The sequence below is a fragment of the Thalassophryne amazonica genome, chromosome 16 (genome assembly GCF_902500255.1).
Source record: "Thalassophryne amazonica chromosome 16, fThaAma1.1, whole genome shotgun sequence".
Classification (NCBI taxonomy): Eukaryota; Metazoa; Chordata; class Actinopteri; order Batrachoidiformes; family Batrachoididae; genus Thalassophryne; species Thalassophryne amazonica.
In genome coordinates this window covers 90,771,447-90,787,899 of record NC_047118.1, presented here as the reverse complement: position 1 = coordinate 90,787,899, position 16,453 = coordinate 90,771,447, and the positions used below count along the sequence as shown (strand labels likewise).

Here is a 16,453-nt window from a genome sequence, read left to right as displayed (position 1 = left end):
TATTATTCTGAACACTACTGTATAGCATCCCTTGGTCACATATTATGGCTTCTGGAATTACCTTTCACTGCTATGCTGATGATACTCAGTTATACATGCTGATAACTGCTGGTAATCTCGTTCACCTAAAATCCTTAGAAAATTGCCTTACATCAGTGAGAAGTTGGATGTGTAGAAACTTCCTACTTTTAAACTCTGATAAGACTGAAATGATGGTTCTTGGTCCAGTGAGACATCAACATCAATTTGAACAGTTAATACTTAGCCAAGGCTCGTGTGTCATACATCACACTGACAAAGTGAGGAAGCTTGGAGTAATTTTTGATCCTTTGTTGTCCTTTGACCTCCACGTGAGAAATATGCTTATATATTATATTATATAAATATGACTGCTTTCTTCTTGCTACGAAATATAGCGAAGATTCATCCCATCCTGTCTATGGCTGATGCTGAGACCCTGATCTATGCATTTATCTCTTCTAGATTGGACTACTGCAATGTTCTATTTTCTGGTTTACCACAGTCCAGCATTAGAGGTCTCCAACTGGTTCAAAATGCTGCTGCCAGACTTTTGACACACAAGTTTGACCACATTACACCCATTTTGGCGTCTCTTCACTGGCTTCCTGTCCCAGTGAGATCAGATTTTAAGGTTCTGCTACTAACGGACTACGTTCACGGACTGGCACCTCCCTACCTAGCTGACCTAATTAAACCTTATGTACCGGCCTGGGCTTTACGTTCTCAGGGTGCAGGACTACTTTGTGTCCTTAAGGTGAATAAGAAGTCTGTGGGTCACAGAGCTTTCTCTTATCGTGCCCCTGTTCTATGGAATGATCTCCCTGCATCAATAAAACAGTCAGATTCTGTGGAGACTTTCAAGTCCAGACTTAAGACGCACTTCTTTTCCCTTTCGTACGGCTAGCATACTGGTATAGTATGTTACTATGCTTTTTACTCTTTCACATTCATTTTATTAGTAAACGGAGCGGGCCGATGCCTCAACTTTACCTAAATTCTGGGTCTTTTAGTGAAGTTTAGGGCTAGTGGCTGGCGATCACCTTAGTATTTCGTCTGTTTTTCTTGTTGTTTAATGCTGACAAATTATATTGTATTTCTTGTCTTTCTGATGCCTGATTGTTTTTTTCCTCCGTTTGAGGTGCAGCTCCATCCAGAAGTGGGGGTGGGTGTTTTCCTGTCCTGGACACCAGCATGGACTCCCAAAATGTCCTGTATATTTGTCTTGTTAGCTGTGTCTGTATCATGGCCCAAGCAGAGGGTCGCCCCTTTGAGTCTGGTCTGCTTGAGGTTTCTTCCTCAAATCAGAGGGAGTTTTTTCTTACCACTGTCACTTGTGTTCTTGCTCTGGGGGTTGGAAAATGGATAGAAATTGTGAATGAAATATTCCAGATGGAAAGAAAGACTTTTTCACTCTGATTAGAAATGATCAAATGTTTTAAACTATGGTGAAAATGGTCATTTTATGTTCAGGTTAACAAAAGGCAATATGCAGACACCTTGAATGCACAAGACATGTCAATATAAAGAAAAGGTACTTGGAGAAGTAAGAATTATTAATTATTATGTCTTTTTTTCCTTTTTTCTCATCTTGTCTATTTATTTTAGTCATTAAGATTAAATCTCTTGGTGATTTTTGTCTTTTGTCACAACACATCCATTGTTCTATAGTTTTGTTTTATTAAAACAACAAAAAAAAACAAAATGTTGGGAATGGAATTGGCCTGGGATCACATACTAGTTCTGTGACTAAGAGGGAATATTAATGTATGTCTTGCAATTTTCTCAATGTTTCAAAATAAAAATTTGAGAAAAATAAATAAATAAAAACTTTCATGTTGTCATTATGGGGTGTTGTGTACAGGATTTTGAGGGAAAAAAATTAATTTACCCCAAGTTGAATAAGGCTGTGTAGTGCAGAGGTCTCAAACCGGTTTCATAAAGGGCTGAGAGGGTGCAGGCTTTCTGTGCAACCACCCACTCCAGCAGGTGATTTCACTGATTAACATCACTTTGAGCAGGTGAAATCAGTTAATCAGTGAAATCACCTGCTGGAGTGGGTGGTTGCACAGAAAGCCTGCACCCTCTCAGCCCTTTTTGAAACCGGTTTGAGACCTCTGGTGTAGGAGCTTTTGTGCTGCCTGAACCCCACTCAGTCATTTTATGTGATGAACAAACTCAATAACTGACAGGAGACTTACTTAAAAAACAGATGTATTAAAAGATGCCTACACTGATGAACAGAGTCACTAAAGCAGTGACTCTTTTCCCTGCCGTGTATCAGAGCAGCTATGACTGACTGCAAAACACTGGTGCATCGACGTTGTAAGCGGATGACGCAACTGTGTTGTTTGTTTAGGCCGCATGTGTTACATCAACACTTTGTAATGAATGTGTTTGTGTCATGTGATGAGCAATAACCGAACGTTTCATGGAGCCCAAGTTTGTCCCAGACAGATATGAAGCACTTGGTTTTATTAGTTAGACTGCACGCAAATGATGACATCTGGCTGTGCGTCCTGACTGTACGTAAAGCAGTCAGGTCAAATCCAGTTGGTAACATTAAGTGGTCTGAGGCCATTTGGACCTGTGTCATGGAACATTCCAACAGCTATAACATAAAATGTGGAAAATATGTGGCGCTGTGAATACTTTCCGGATGCTCTGTATGTTGTGATTAGATGCTTTATAAATAAACTGATCTGAAACTGAATAATTTGTATAACTAAAAAAAAAAGAAAAAAAAAAAGAGGTAAAGAAACCAATTCAAATTCTGAATAAAAAAGTAAAACCTGACATCTCATCCAGTCTGGAGGACAGCAGGCACACGTGAGCGAATCCATTTCATTTACACGACGTTTGTCAACAACTTCCACAAACAATCACAATCTATTTGGATGCTAACGTTAGCACGCCAGCTGCTGCTGCCACGGCACACATACAGGAAATACTTGTAGCTTTACATGTCACTGAAACACATGGTGGCGTCGTTACACACCTCAGGAGAGCTCCACAGTGGTCACCTTTGACCTCAAATCATAAACGACTCAGAGCTGTTTACTGTCAAATCTCAACAAGGTGATCAGAATTAAATTTAAACACAAAAACACAGCTGGACAGACATCAATGATCACTTTTACAGCCAGACCCAAGAACTGAATCCTGGACTTGAGTGAAACATAAAGCAGCTGCGACACTTTATAAATGTGTCCAGAGCAGTGGTTCCCGTTCCTGATCTCAGGACCCAAAGTCCCTGCTCTGACTGTGAACTGGGTCGGCGTCTTCAGGTGGGTCCGAAGTCTGTCTGTCTGCCTTTTGACGATGACTTTGCTGCTGTGAGACATAAGGGGCTAAACGAGTGAAAGGTTTGGGGAGGTGAACCCACACTGCAGGGACTGTGGATGCTGGTCTCACAGGGGCTGGGCATCACTCCCATAATGCCCTCTGTCTGTGGCAGGAAGTCGTCTTCATCCTCCCTTGGTCCCTGAAAGACAAACAGGTTCATGTGAGTAAGGAACCTTCCACACCACCCCAACAGCAAAAACAACCCCACTAACGAGCAGGAGCTAAAAACCCGCCATGGGTCCAGACTAGGACTGGGTACTGATTCAAAAAGAATTGATTCAATTCTGATTCTTAAGATTCAGAAGCGATTATTTTGACTCGATTTGGGTTAGTGTTATTAAAACCGTTTTTATTAATACTAGCATCATACTGACATTTAACAGCAAATTAATGAAGTACTGGTAGTTAATAATGATGACACGGACCAATCCCCTCCCAGAATGATATTTTTATTTTACAAACATGGTGAAGGGCAGAATTACTGAACAGCCAAAAGAGGGCGCCAGAGGTACCTGGTTCATTGGCCCTGACACAGGTACATTTCTCCATGTTTTGCCTGATGCCTCGTTTCTTTTGGCTTTAAAGTAAGGATGTAACAAAGAAAAAAAAAAAACTATGGCTTTACTTCACAAAATTTGGCCCTGAAAATGCAGGAAATAGTGTTTCAGAGAGTTATAAATTGAAAGATTTGTGGGGGCAAATGGTCCCAGTCTCCCCTACAAACACTCACGTCTACAGCGCTGGCTGTGCAGCACGCTGCAGGAGAACTTGTCCCACAGCTGCACAGCGAGTGCTGGTGGAACAAAGAGTCAGTCCACATCAGTGTGACTGAAAAAGTCAGGTTCTATTTTCACGTAAGTAGACGACTCGAGGCATTTTCTGTTAAAAGCAAAAAAAAACAAAAAAACAAGCTGAATCTTATGTATTTTGACCTGCTGAGTTCAAAAATTGCTGTTTTTGTGTTCTTTCACCTTCTAGTTTGCATAAAACAAAATGGCCGACCATTTTGTCAAATTTCCCACAAGTTTACTTGTATTTGCATTAGAAACAGAAATAAAAGTTCTATTCTTATGTATTTTGACCTGCAGAATTCAAATATTATTGTTAGCATGCTGTGTCTCTACTCCTTCACTGTCTAATTTGCATAAAACATAATGGCTGCCTGGTTTCTCCCATTTTCCAAACGTTTGCTTGTTTTTATTTAAGAAAGGCAATGAAAACTCTTATCTTTGTGTTATTTGAACTGCTGAGCTCAGTTTCTTATTTACAAGCTGTATCTTCTCTCCTTCACCCCTAAAATTCATGAAACAACATGGCCACCTGCTGGTTTCATACTTTGTAGAAGCTTGTTCTCCAAAAAGAAACTGATAACAAAACCAATTTTTCCCCATGCCTCTGCTGAACAGTCAGGCCTACACATGCGTGTATTTGTCAATCTTACTTATACTGGCCTGCTGAAAAACGTCTCCTGTGGATTTAAAAATCACAGTATCATTATATTCATTCCTTGATGGCATGTGAATGACTCTTGTGTATTTTTTCATCACAAATGCTGAACAATATAATGATAATACTATGTGAAAACTATATAATTGAGATAATGCAGAGATAATGTATACAAGCTTCAGTACCAAAGGGCTACTGCTTTCAACACCAGAGGTCAGGCCTCACTGGCCAGTGACCAGGCACACGGTGACACAGTGACTCAACAGCAGCAGCAGCAGCCACAGCATGGACGTGGTCAATCAAACTGCATTGTTCCCTGATATATTTGTGGAGTTCATCCTTTTAGAGTCATGTTAAGGAGACTCAGATACTTTGTTCATCTATATCTGTGCATGTTCATGTTCTAGTGTGTTGGTTTGTGTGGAAAAGTTTCAATCTTGTGGTATTAGCTTTGTAGTATATTATACTTAGTAGCATTAGATTAGATTGTGTTGTCTCTTGTCTGCTGATTCTCTTTATACACACACTGTGTCAGGTTGCCAGTGTCCCCTGTCACTAGACTGATTTGCATATAATCTTTAAAGTGTTAGGCAGTAAGATAAAATAGTTGAATCTCTAGCGTTTAGGTTTAGTTGTGTTCATTTCAGTTGTGGAGTGACTTCCTCTTGTTAGCACTTTCTCTCGTTGCAGACTTCAGTAGGGATCAAAACATTTGGGCTGTTCTCTATACTGATTTAGGTAACAATCTCTGTTGTGTTGAATTGAAAAATGGAGGCCTTAGACAGCATGAAACGAGATTCTTCAGTGGATGGTGATGTCTGCATCATTTGACAGGCCTGCACTGAAGAAAATCTTGTTCAGGGTCACAAAGGAAGGGCTACATTGAAGGATAGTGCAAGAGTCCATCACAAGCTCAAAGATATGGAGAACAAACTCACCACTGAGAGGATACTGTTCTGATGAGACGTCTCTAAAATGACATAGATCCTGTTACAGTTGGTTCACCAACAAGACAAATATTAGGAGACTAGAGAAAAGGTCAGTGTCTCAAGACACAGAGGAACCCACTGCAGGTCCCTCCACTGGTCCAGCTGCAAGACTCAGAAGAACCTCCAGTACTTTCAAATGGGCCTTTTGCATCTTCTGCCAGGAGGAGAAGGCTGAGAAGACTCTGCACAATGTTGAGACCTTCAAGATGAATGAGAAGATACTGAAGGCTGCAGAGTTCGATGATGATCTGCACATTGCTCTTGCTGTTTGTGGTGATCTCATGGCAGCAGAAGCAAAATATTACAACAGTTTGACCCACATTTGACCTTTAGAGACATTTATCATTTCAAATGATCATTTTTTTATGCTCATTAGCTTGCCTTGGTCAAATCAAAGATGACTTACTTTTTTTTTTTAGTAGTAACAATACCAGGCAGTCACTAAATTCAATGTTTTTGTTAATTGTGGGCTGAAGGAGTAGGGTTACAGCTTTCCAACAACAATATTTACATTCAGCAGGTCAGATTACACAGAAATAGAAGTTCTAATGCAAACAAGCAGACTTTTGAAAAGCTACATGAAATAAGCTGCCATTTTGCTTTATCCAAATGAGAGGGTGAAGGTACAGCAAGCCAATAAGTTTTGAATTTGGCAGGTCAAAATGTAAAGGAATCAGTCTGTTGTCTGCTTTTAACAGAAAATGCCTTGGGCACTTGATAAGATTCTTCAGTGAAAATGGAACCGTAATATAAACGGCAGACTTTTCTCTTTTCTTGCCCACAACAGACAGGAGTTCTGGTCGTCATGACTGACATCTTTAAATAGCTTTTACAGAGGCTGATGAATAAATTGTGGACCTGCTTCTAAATCAGAACCAGCGGGTCACAATCAATGTAGAGAAATGATCATTTTCACATCCACAGAAACACCAGAATGGACCAACTGCAGCGTCATTTTTTTTCAGGGATGCTGTTCCAACGCTGGCGAGAAGTACTCATATATGTATATATATATTTAAAAAACAAAAATCGATCTTTGGATGTGTGAATCAATCTGTGGAAATTAAAATGAGAATCAATTTAAAATCAGCAAATCGATCTTTTCGATCCAGCACTAGTCCAGACCTGGGTCACACTGAGGCCACAGACACACACAGTCAGCAAACCCCTTCCTGTTGGCACGCAACAGGCAAAAACATGATGTGAAAAACATGAAGTGTCTGTTAGCACAGAGCAGATCCCTGTGGAGGTGAACGTGTGAATGTTTACAGAATCATCTTTATTGTCATTGCACAGTAAAACAGCACAACGGAATTTACTTGTGCATCCTCAGAAACAATGCTCGCACTCACTCTTACGGCCCTAAATGTAAAGAAATTTTAAAATGACAGATTATAGTTACTGGCATCTCCTCTTCACAGCACTGGAGATCAGGTCTCGGATGACTAACTAAACTGGTTTTATGCTTAATATTTTCAGCGGTCAAAAGGATTAGGATGGTAGGGGGAAATGAAGTATCCAAGGATGCCCCAGGAAAAGGTGGGCTACACAAAGCGATGGGCGGGGCTCTACCAATGAGATCATAAAACAGAACTGCATCAAAAGTCTGTCAAAACCAGAACAATTCATCTGGTTCCATCCAGCTGGAAGGTGTGGACCTTTCTTCACCGGGCAAACAACAACAAGCGGCCAGAACGGTAAACCGCTACAGTCAACAAAGGATTAGTGAGATATGTCAACCTGGCTGCACTGTCAGACACCTGGCTCACTGGTTATGGGTCATTAAAGGAACAAAATTACACCTTTTGCTGGTCTGGAGGGGACTCTCATCAGTCAGGCGTTGGCTTCGCAATCAGTAACAGCTTGGTGAAATGTATGCCATCACTCCCTACGGCTATCTCAGACCAACGTATACTCAGAAAAAGTGGATTGCTACGCCACAGTCGGCCAGGCATTAAAGGTTCCAAAGATGGACAAGCTGATGATAATGTGGGACTTAAATACTCATGTCAGAGGCGACAGCACCAACTGGGACCTGGTGCTTGGTCCTCATGGGCGTGGGAAGGCTAACTCAAATGGTCAACTTCTGCTCGAACTTTGTACTGAACACAACCTTGCTATAACAAACAACTTCTTTGAAATGCCAGACAAGTGGTTCAACTCTTGGCAACACCCCCAATCAAAAAATGGGCATCTCCTTGACTACATACTGGTCTGTAAGGCAGATCTAAGTGACATATGTTCTACCCGTGCAATGCTTGGAGCAGACAGTTTCACCGACCACTTCATGATCCGTACAGTCATGAGACTTAACATCAGGAAGGCCTGCCGAGGTACTGCCAAAGTGAGCCAACAACGCAGACTGGATACCACCCTACCAACACTGTTGGCTAACGCTGACCAGCTCTCTGAGAGTCTCACAGAGACTGTGCAGAATCTTGAGGGCCCATACAAGTCCTGCGATGCTCAGTTTTCAGAACTAAGCTCAAAAGTCTATGACGTGCCCAAAGAAGTGCTAGGTTATCACAAGCGCAAGCATGAGGACTGGTTAGGTGAAAATGATACTACAATCAGCCCTGTGCTCATTGGACTTAGAAAATGTCTTCGACAAATATTGTCAGGCAAAGCTACATGTAGCATCACCACCAAAATGCATGCAGCCAAGATAAACATACAAGTAGCAACTCGGAAAATGACAAACAACTGGTGGCTGAGAAAGGCTGAAGAGCTGCGAACTTTGCAGATGCTAGCAACACTAAGGCCTTCTATGACTGTCTTAAGGTGATTTATGGCCTGGCGCAAAGTGGAGCAAACCCTGTGCTGAGTGCAGACGGTGAAACGCTGTACACGTCACCTGATGACATACTGCGACGGTGGAAAGAACATTTTCAAACTCTAACCAGCCATCCTGTGCTGATGATGCAGCAATTGACCAAATAAAAACTTACCCGATGCAAAGTGAGGTAGACCACCCACCGTCCATGGAAGAGCTTGTCAGGGCAATCAAGAACACTAGCTCTGTAAAAGCTCCTGGCATGCTGAGATCTTCAAGAACGGTGGACCAGTAAAAGCTCCAGGCTGCTTGATCTAGATACCGCTTGCTGGGAAAAGGGTGACCTACCCCAGGACTTCAAAGATGCTACAATTATCAACATTTACAAGTGTAAAGGTGGCCGACACATCTGTGGGAACCACCGGGGGATCCCGCTGTTATCCATCACTGGTAGAATCCTGGCTAAAATCGTTCTATCACGCCTGCAGCTTTTATCTGAAGAGGTGCTTCCACAAAGTCTGTGCGGTTTTCACAGCAATCGGAGCACCGCAGATATGATTTTTGCCATCTGTCATTTGCAGGAGAAGGCGATCGAGCAAAACATGCCACTCTATGCCATCTTTGTGGACTTTATGAAAGTGTTTGACACTGTGGGGAGAGATGCACTCTGGCACATCCTTGAGAAGTTTGGTTTCCCGACAAAGCTGACCGACCTCATCAAGGATTTTCACACAAACATGAAGGCAAGTGTCTCAGTGGCTGGTGCCCTTTTTACGTGATGCATGGAGTCAAACAAGGCTTTGTGCTTGTACTTACACTGTTTGCTCTCTACCTTACAGCAGTGAATGAGGACATGTCAACTGACCTCCCCAGTGGCGTGTACATCCACACCAGGTCGAACGTTGGCCTGTTCAGTCTGTCACGGCTGCGTTCTCACCATACGGCGCTGGAGAGATGTCGCCGCGATGATGCCGATGATACTGCACTGGCAGCTCATTCACTTCCTGACATTCAATAAATCGTGAACCAAGACATCTTCAGACAATCGTGGGCATTTCCTGGAAGGATAAGGTCACTAACGCTGAAGTTCTAAAGCGTGCCAAAATGCCTTCCATTGAATCCATCCTGGACCAAATGCAACTGTGCTGAATGGACACATTGTATGTATGTTGGAGGAATGCATCCCGAAGGCCATTCTATACGGTGAGTTGTCTGTAGGACAACTCACAGACCCGTGGACGTCCCCTGCTCCGCTACAAAGATGTGGTGAAATGAACCATCAGATTGGGAACATTTGGCCCAAGACCAACTTGCATGGCAACATCTAGTCCAAAGAGAAGATCAGGATGGTGGGGAGTCATCATCTGTTCTGCTGACTCAAAACTAGGTCCAAGAGCTTAGCAGGGTTAAACCGAACTCCAGTGAAGAACAGTGAATTCAGTCAGCACTGATGGTGTACAGCAACCAGTAGCAATAGGTGTGTCAAAGACTCAGAGGACAGCCTGAGACAACACATGGAATAAGTAGCATTGATCACTGAGTGTCAAGAGTCTCTTAGTTCATCCACTTTGTAGAAGAAGAGTGCTCAGAGCACAGTGCCCCCCGCTGGCTAACACTGCTTTCTACATTCTGATAACATTTGTTTTGTCAATACACATCAGCTGTTTGCACTTCTTGCAAAAAAACAAAACAAAAAAAAAAACAACTGTAAAATCAGCTGACTTTAGTGAAGAATTTCTATCATAAATCAAGAGAAACATTTTTTGGTAATAAATCACGTGATAGAATAATAAATGTCACTTTTCAACATTAACCTGTTGATTCAGACTCTGCACTGACAAATATAGAGGAAAGGAATTTGTATGATGTGCCTCAAGAAAAACATTATGATAATATGCGTATCACCAACCTATAACAAGCACTGGTACCTTGTAAATTCCTCCTGAAAGTGCTAGAGGAGTTGATGTCAGAGGGCTTATACCCTTCTTGGGACGGCCGGACAGACTGAAATCACCACGACATAATTGGATAAATAGCATGGATGACCTGATATGAAGATGACTCTGCTCTGTGGAACGATCTGTCTGCTGCTGATACGTAAACTTGTATGTTATCTATAACCAACTTTGGACTTTGGTTATTCTGTGGTGGCACCGAGCGACGAGGCGACCGGAGTTCTGCAGACCTGAAAGTGGCCAGATCTCCCTGGTGGGTTCCAACAGTACGGATGCTCCAGTGGTCAAACTTTCTTAGCATTGGCAATCGAGCCAACGGTGATACGAGCACCAAATTTGGCATAAATATTCCTCAGACATGAACTCTTTAGCACAAGTCCAAAGATGAACTGGGATGATTTGCTTGTTGCTCTACTGTGTCGTCACTGGTTGTGATTACAGCGATTATTGTTATTGTAATAATGTTTGATTGTGATTATTTACTCCTTATCTCTTTTTTAAAATCATATTTATTCTGCAATTATGGATGGGCTGACTGTATAAACGAATTGCCCTTTTAGGATTAATAAAGTCATCTGAATCTTTTGAAAAAAATCAACTGACCACTTGAATTTTTTAGGTAGGGGTCAACTGAACAATCACACAGGGGTCAACATTTAAAAATGTTCCAATCATGTTGAAAACGACACCACAGTATTTGTCTGAACATAAGGACATAGTTTGAAGTGTCTATGAGCGTATGTTGTGGAGTTAGTAAGACCTTTCGGCTACTCCCTCGTTTTTTCACTCGGGGTCACCGCAGCAGATACAAGGTGGATCTACATGAAAATTCAGTAAGGCATATGTTTTTTGGGGGGTAAAAACAGCAAGAATGCTGCCAAAGATGAAGTTCAGTTTGTACAGGGGTCAAAGGTTAAAGTTGCTCTAACTTTGGTAAAAAGTGATACAAATTATTGGTTGAGTTGTTTTTTTTTTGTTTTTTTTTTAAAGGAATAGTTTGGAGCATGTTTAGTCATCAGGTTACGTATGCTGCATGTCTCAAAATCCAATGAACGGTGACCTTATTTGTCCTTTACAAGTGGAGACCAAACGAATCCCTTCATTAATCCTATTAGCATGTCGTGGTAGGTGGAGTCGGTGGGCTACCCAGTGACGTCTTCTACGTCTCCCATCTCTGCTCCATGGCTTTGTGCCACTCCCACAGAGTCCATCATGTGATATTTTGTCCTTCCAGGATCAGTTCATCTCTCTTCTTAAAATGGACCTTTGGAACACACCTCAACATGGAGCTCCTTGGCTCTGGTCCGTATATGGCTGTTGTGTAATATAAGTCCTTTCCTGCTTAGAGCTTGAGCTTCAAGGTCATACCTTTGGTCCATGTTGGTGGCTGAGTCCACTGGACTTCCCACCAGCCTGCACTTCATTTTGTGTCACAACACCGGGGTGAAAGCAGCTTTAATTTCTGGCTGGTTCAATCACAATCTATATCTCTTTATATTGTTCAATGATCCTTGGGCATCCTTGAAAAAACAAACATTATAACTGTCAGGTTTGACCTCGCCTGGTTTACATCTGCTCTTAAATTCTGCAAGCTGTTTCTCTCAGATATTCCCAGATAGATAGCACAGCTGCAGGAGCCAAGTCAGCCTGTTTACAGTTTGACATTTAGCAAGCTTCAGCAAAATCGCTCACTCTGTACCTACGATTGGAATGATTCAGTTGTCACTCTGTACCTAAGATTGGAATGATTTAGTTGTTTGCAAACGTATCTGCACATGACTAATAGCACTTGTTGTAACCGTGGACTCATGTAGCCACCCTTATCTTTGTTTTCTTTACACAATAAAAGGGCCTCGCGAGGATGTCACAGTTAGAGAACTGCACGAAGCTGCCAGCCTCTGCTGTGTCTCTCCTTTGCAAAGCTCACTAAAGACATCTCAACTCTCTGTCTGAGTTCTTTCTGGTATGTCTAGGCAAGGTCAAACCTGACATATTTCCTGGCCCGGATGTCAACATACCTGTCTGCTGTGACCAGAGGATGACAGACCGAAGCCCGTCGATGGCCGGCTCCATAGGGAGACCGAAGGAAAGTCCCGGCGAGTGAATTCTCGACCTGGCCGGTCCTTACAGTTTCATCCTCTGGCCACAATGGAGGATTGACAACATCTGGACTGAAAGAGAGGCGACGAACCAGACAGAGGAGTAAGTAAATTCTTTTATGGTCTAACAGAGTCAGGACTAAGTACAAATTTGACGGGGTCAAATTAGAAAACAGTTACAGGGTAACTGTTAAAGACGTGACAGGGTCATGTCAGAACAAATTTGACGGGGTCAAATTAGAAAACAGTTACAGGGTAACTGTTAAAGACGTGACAGGGTCATGTCAGAACAAATTTGATGGGGTCAAATTAGAAAACAGTTACAAGGTGACTGTTAAAGATGTGACAGGGTCATGTCAGAACAAATTTGACGGGGTCAAATTAGAAAACAGTTACGGGGTGACTGTTAAAGATGTGACAGGGTCACGTGAGAACAAAAAAGTCCACTATACGACCAAAGTAAGATCAAAGTAAGACCAAAGTAACATCAAAGTAATTCATTCAACCTGTTTGTGTTGAATGATGTGACTGAAAAGAGGCACTAGGCAAGGTCACCCACCTCCTTCGGGAGGTCGAAGTGATTGACACTTTTCAGTCAGACTGATAACCAAACAGTAAAAAGGGAAAAATAAATCGTCTGTTTAGGATTCCCTAAGAATCACCCCCCACAGACGACCAAAATGGGGAATACACAATCGTGTTGCTGTTGTCACACAAAAAACAATTCACCTGAAGGTGATGTCAAATTTATGATAAAATGCAATCCAGAAGGACAGAAATATGTGGAAAAATGGAAGAAAAAACATGACTTCAAGGGCAAACTGATTGTGTCGGAGTGTGAGACACTGGTACACAAATTAACCGCGGAAGCAGCAAGAAAGAAGGAGGGAGTGACAAGAGACCGAAAGCTGACAGAATTGAAAAGCACAAAAGTGGTTAGAACAGGCTAATAAACGACAAGATGCAATTAAAAACAAAAGATCTAAAAGACAAACCCACCATCACTTTGGTGGTAAACAGTTCTCTGTTTGAGTTCTTGTGTGATACGGGCGCATGTAGAACAGTGATGAACACACTGCCCCTTAAAGCAAAAGAGTCACACAATAAAATTGATGTGAAATCAGCTAATGGTATGACTAACCAAGAAGTAATGTTGAAACCAGTGAATATTACTGATACAGACACCCACCGTGAAATAAACAAACCCATTGTCTTTTCTCCAACATGTCCAGTGAATCTCCTGGGACGTGACTTGTTACAAAGTCTAAAGATTGGCATCCTCCCAACTTCAGGAGGAATGAAAGTGGTCAGACTGACTACAGAGGACATATTTTATGACGCCACAGAAGCAACTAGATACTCGTTGGACCTGACGGACACGACACAGGCTTCATGTCTACTTCAAAAAGCTGTAAAGCAGTTGACTGATTTACAGCCTGCACTCCATCCTGAACAGTTATACATCACACTGTACTACACTCACAAACCAGACCCCAGAACTATAATATAATGTTAAAGTGAGTGTGGAAAATGATTTTTTTTTATGATGTGATGTGTATTCTGAGAAATTGACAAAAAATCCTCTAAACTGTTCTATCTCACAAAATTAAATGAAGCTTAAAATAGTTTTTTTTTTTTTTCCTTTTCTTGATTCTATCCTCTATCCAGACATATGATAGTGTTATAGACCTTACTAAACCGAATTATGTTACTTGATACCACCTAAGAAGCTAAATTAAATGTCTAATAATTTTTTTTTAAATATGCTTAACCAAACGGTTGATTTGTCGTTTTATGGTAAATGTTTCTTCAGAGTTTAAATGGAAACAAGTAACACTAGTTCAATCAATCCACCAGAAACGAGACTCTTGTGTCCTCAAAAACATGACTGCTGATGCACCAAAACAGAGGTGTGCTGATATAAAAACAACAAATGTTTCTATTGTTCTGCAGTATTTTCTTTTTCTTTCTGAATGTAAAAATGAGTTTTGCACTGTTACATATAATCAGAAGTGGATTGAATGTGAGAATTTTGTGCTGTTGCACTTTAACACAGATACAGTCAAGATGGGAAAATTAGAAAAATGCAATATTTCCTTGTTCGAAGCAATATTTTCATTGGTTGAAATAAAAATCAGCAGTGTTTTGTGGCATACTGACAAAAATAAACTGCATCTAATGCCCCAGACATTTTTTGTAGTTTATTTCTTTATAAATTAGCATTTTATTTTAATTTGTCTACTGTACCTGGTATCCAGCTGTCCATTTACACCGACACCCAGTATGCATTCTCTACAATTTTCTTTTTCACTAAACAGTGGTAACGCCGTGTTTCCAATGGCAACTGTTTAGCTGATGCTGTCGCCAAAACAGCTCCCTTCATTGACCCTGATGTACTCAAATCTCGTCAACATGCTGCATCACACAATGAAAAACATTCATGGTTGACAAAAGGTGCTCTCCTTCGTGATGATTTGTACATTTACCAGGACAAACCTATCCTGCCAAAATCCTTGTTTGATACCGCTGCTATGGTTACACATGGGCAGAGCCATGTGTCAACAGGAGCGATGGTATCTCAAGTAAATCGCGTTTTTTTCAACTTTTGGATTCAATGTTTATGCACAAACATACTGCAAGAAATGTTTGACCTGCATAAAAAACAACCCACAAGGCAACCTGAGACCAAAACGGGGCCGTTTTCCTACGCCTCAATACCCATTCCAGGTAGTACACATGGACTTCATTGAGCTGAATCAGATTGGTCCATACAAATACTGCCTGGTTTTGATAGATGCATTCTCCAAATGGGTTGAAATTGTTCCTGCAAAACATGCAGATGCCCTGACAGTTGCAAAGGCACTGTGTAAAGTGATTATTCCTGCATATGGAATACCTGAAAAAATTTACAGCGACAATGGAGCACACTTTGTCAACACGGTGATACAGCACCTGACACAAACATTGGGCATTCAGTTAAAACATCATTGTGCATATCACCCACAAAGTGCAGGACTCGTGGAACGAACTAATGGGACTATCAAGTCCAGGCTCAGGAAAACCATGGGTGAAACAAGACGACCCTGGCCTGAATGCCTGGACCTGGTAAAATTATATATGCACATCACACCCACGCCACAAGGGCCGTCACCTTTTGAGATCTTGCATGGTAGACCTTATCACCTCCCACTCTTTGGATCAGATTTACAAAAGGCAGATGATGAATTGACCTTAGCAGATTTTATGAAAAAGATACTTCAGGACAAGGATGTGTTAAAAGCACAGTTACTGCCGACTGATTCTCTGTCTCCACAGGATACCAAAACAGTGAAGCCAGGAGACTACGTGTTTATCAAGGTCATAAAAAGGAAAAACTGGTCCAGCCCATGGTGGGAAGGCCCGTTCCAAGTGTTGTTGACCACACCAACAGCCGTGAAGATCACTGAAAGACCGTCATGGATACATCTAAGTCACTTTAAGCTGCAGTGTGTGCCTATAACCACAAACGAGTAAAGGGGAAGTCTGACTACAAAGGGGATTCACCGTATAGTGGTGTCTCGTCCCAACGTCAGTGAAGCAGGGAGATCCTTACTCACTTAGAGTGGTCTATAGGTGACGCTGTGGCCTAGCACCAATGGCGGATCCGCAGAATACTCCCAACCCACGTGCCAGGCGCCGTGGCTGTGGGCGAGTCTGGCGGACAGTCTGGTGTGTTGTGATCTTAGCATGTTTTTGTCTACTGGGATACCTTCTGTGGCAGACGTGGGAACGACCTCCCCCGTCTGAAACTGCTCTCGATGAATCAACCCCTGTTCAGCCTCTCACCCG

The 16,453-nt window shown here is 41.9% G+C and overlaps 1 protein-coding gene across 1 annotated transcript in view; it reads right to left on the bottom strand.

Moving 5' to 3' along the window:
- Positions 1 to 2,240: 2,240 nt before the first annotated feature.
- Positions 2,241 to 16,453, bottom strand: part of rrn3 (RRN3 homolog, RNA polymerase I transcription factor) — a 180,627-nt gene continuing 166,414 nt past the window's right edge. The window contains exon 20 of the mRNA XM_034191409.1: positions 2,241 to 3,502. Coding sequence (XP_034047300.1) covers positions 3,302 to 3,502 — 201 coding nt within the window. The 3' untranslated portion in view covers positions 2,241 to 3,301. The remainder of the gene's footprint in view (positions 3,503 to 16,453) is intronic.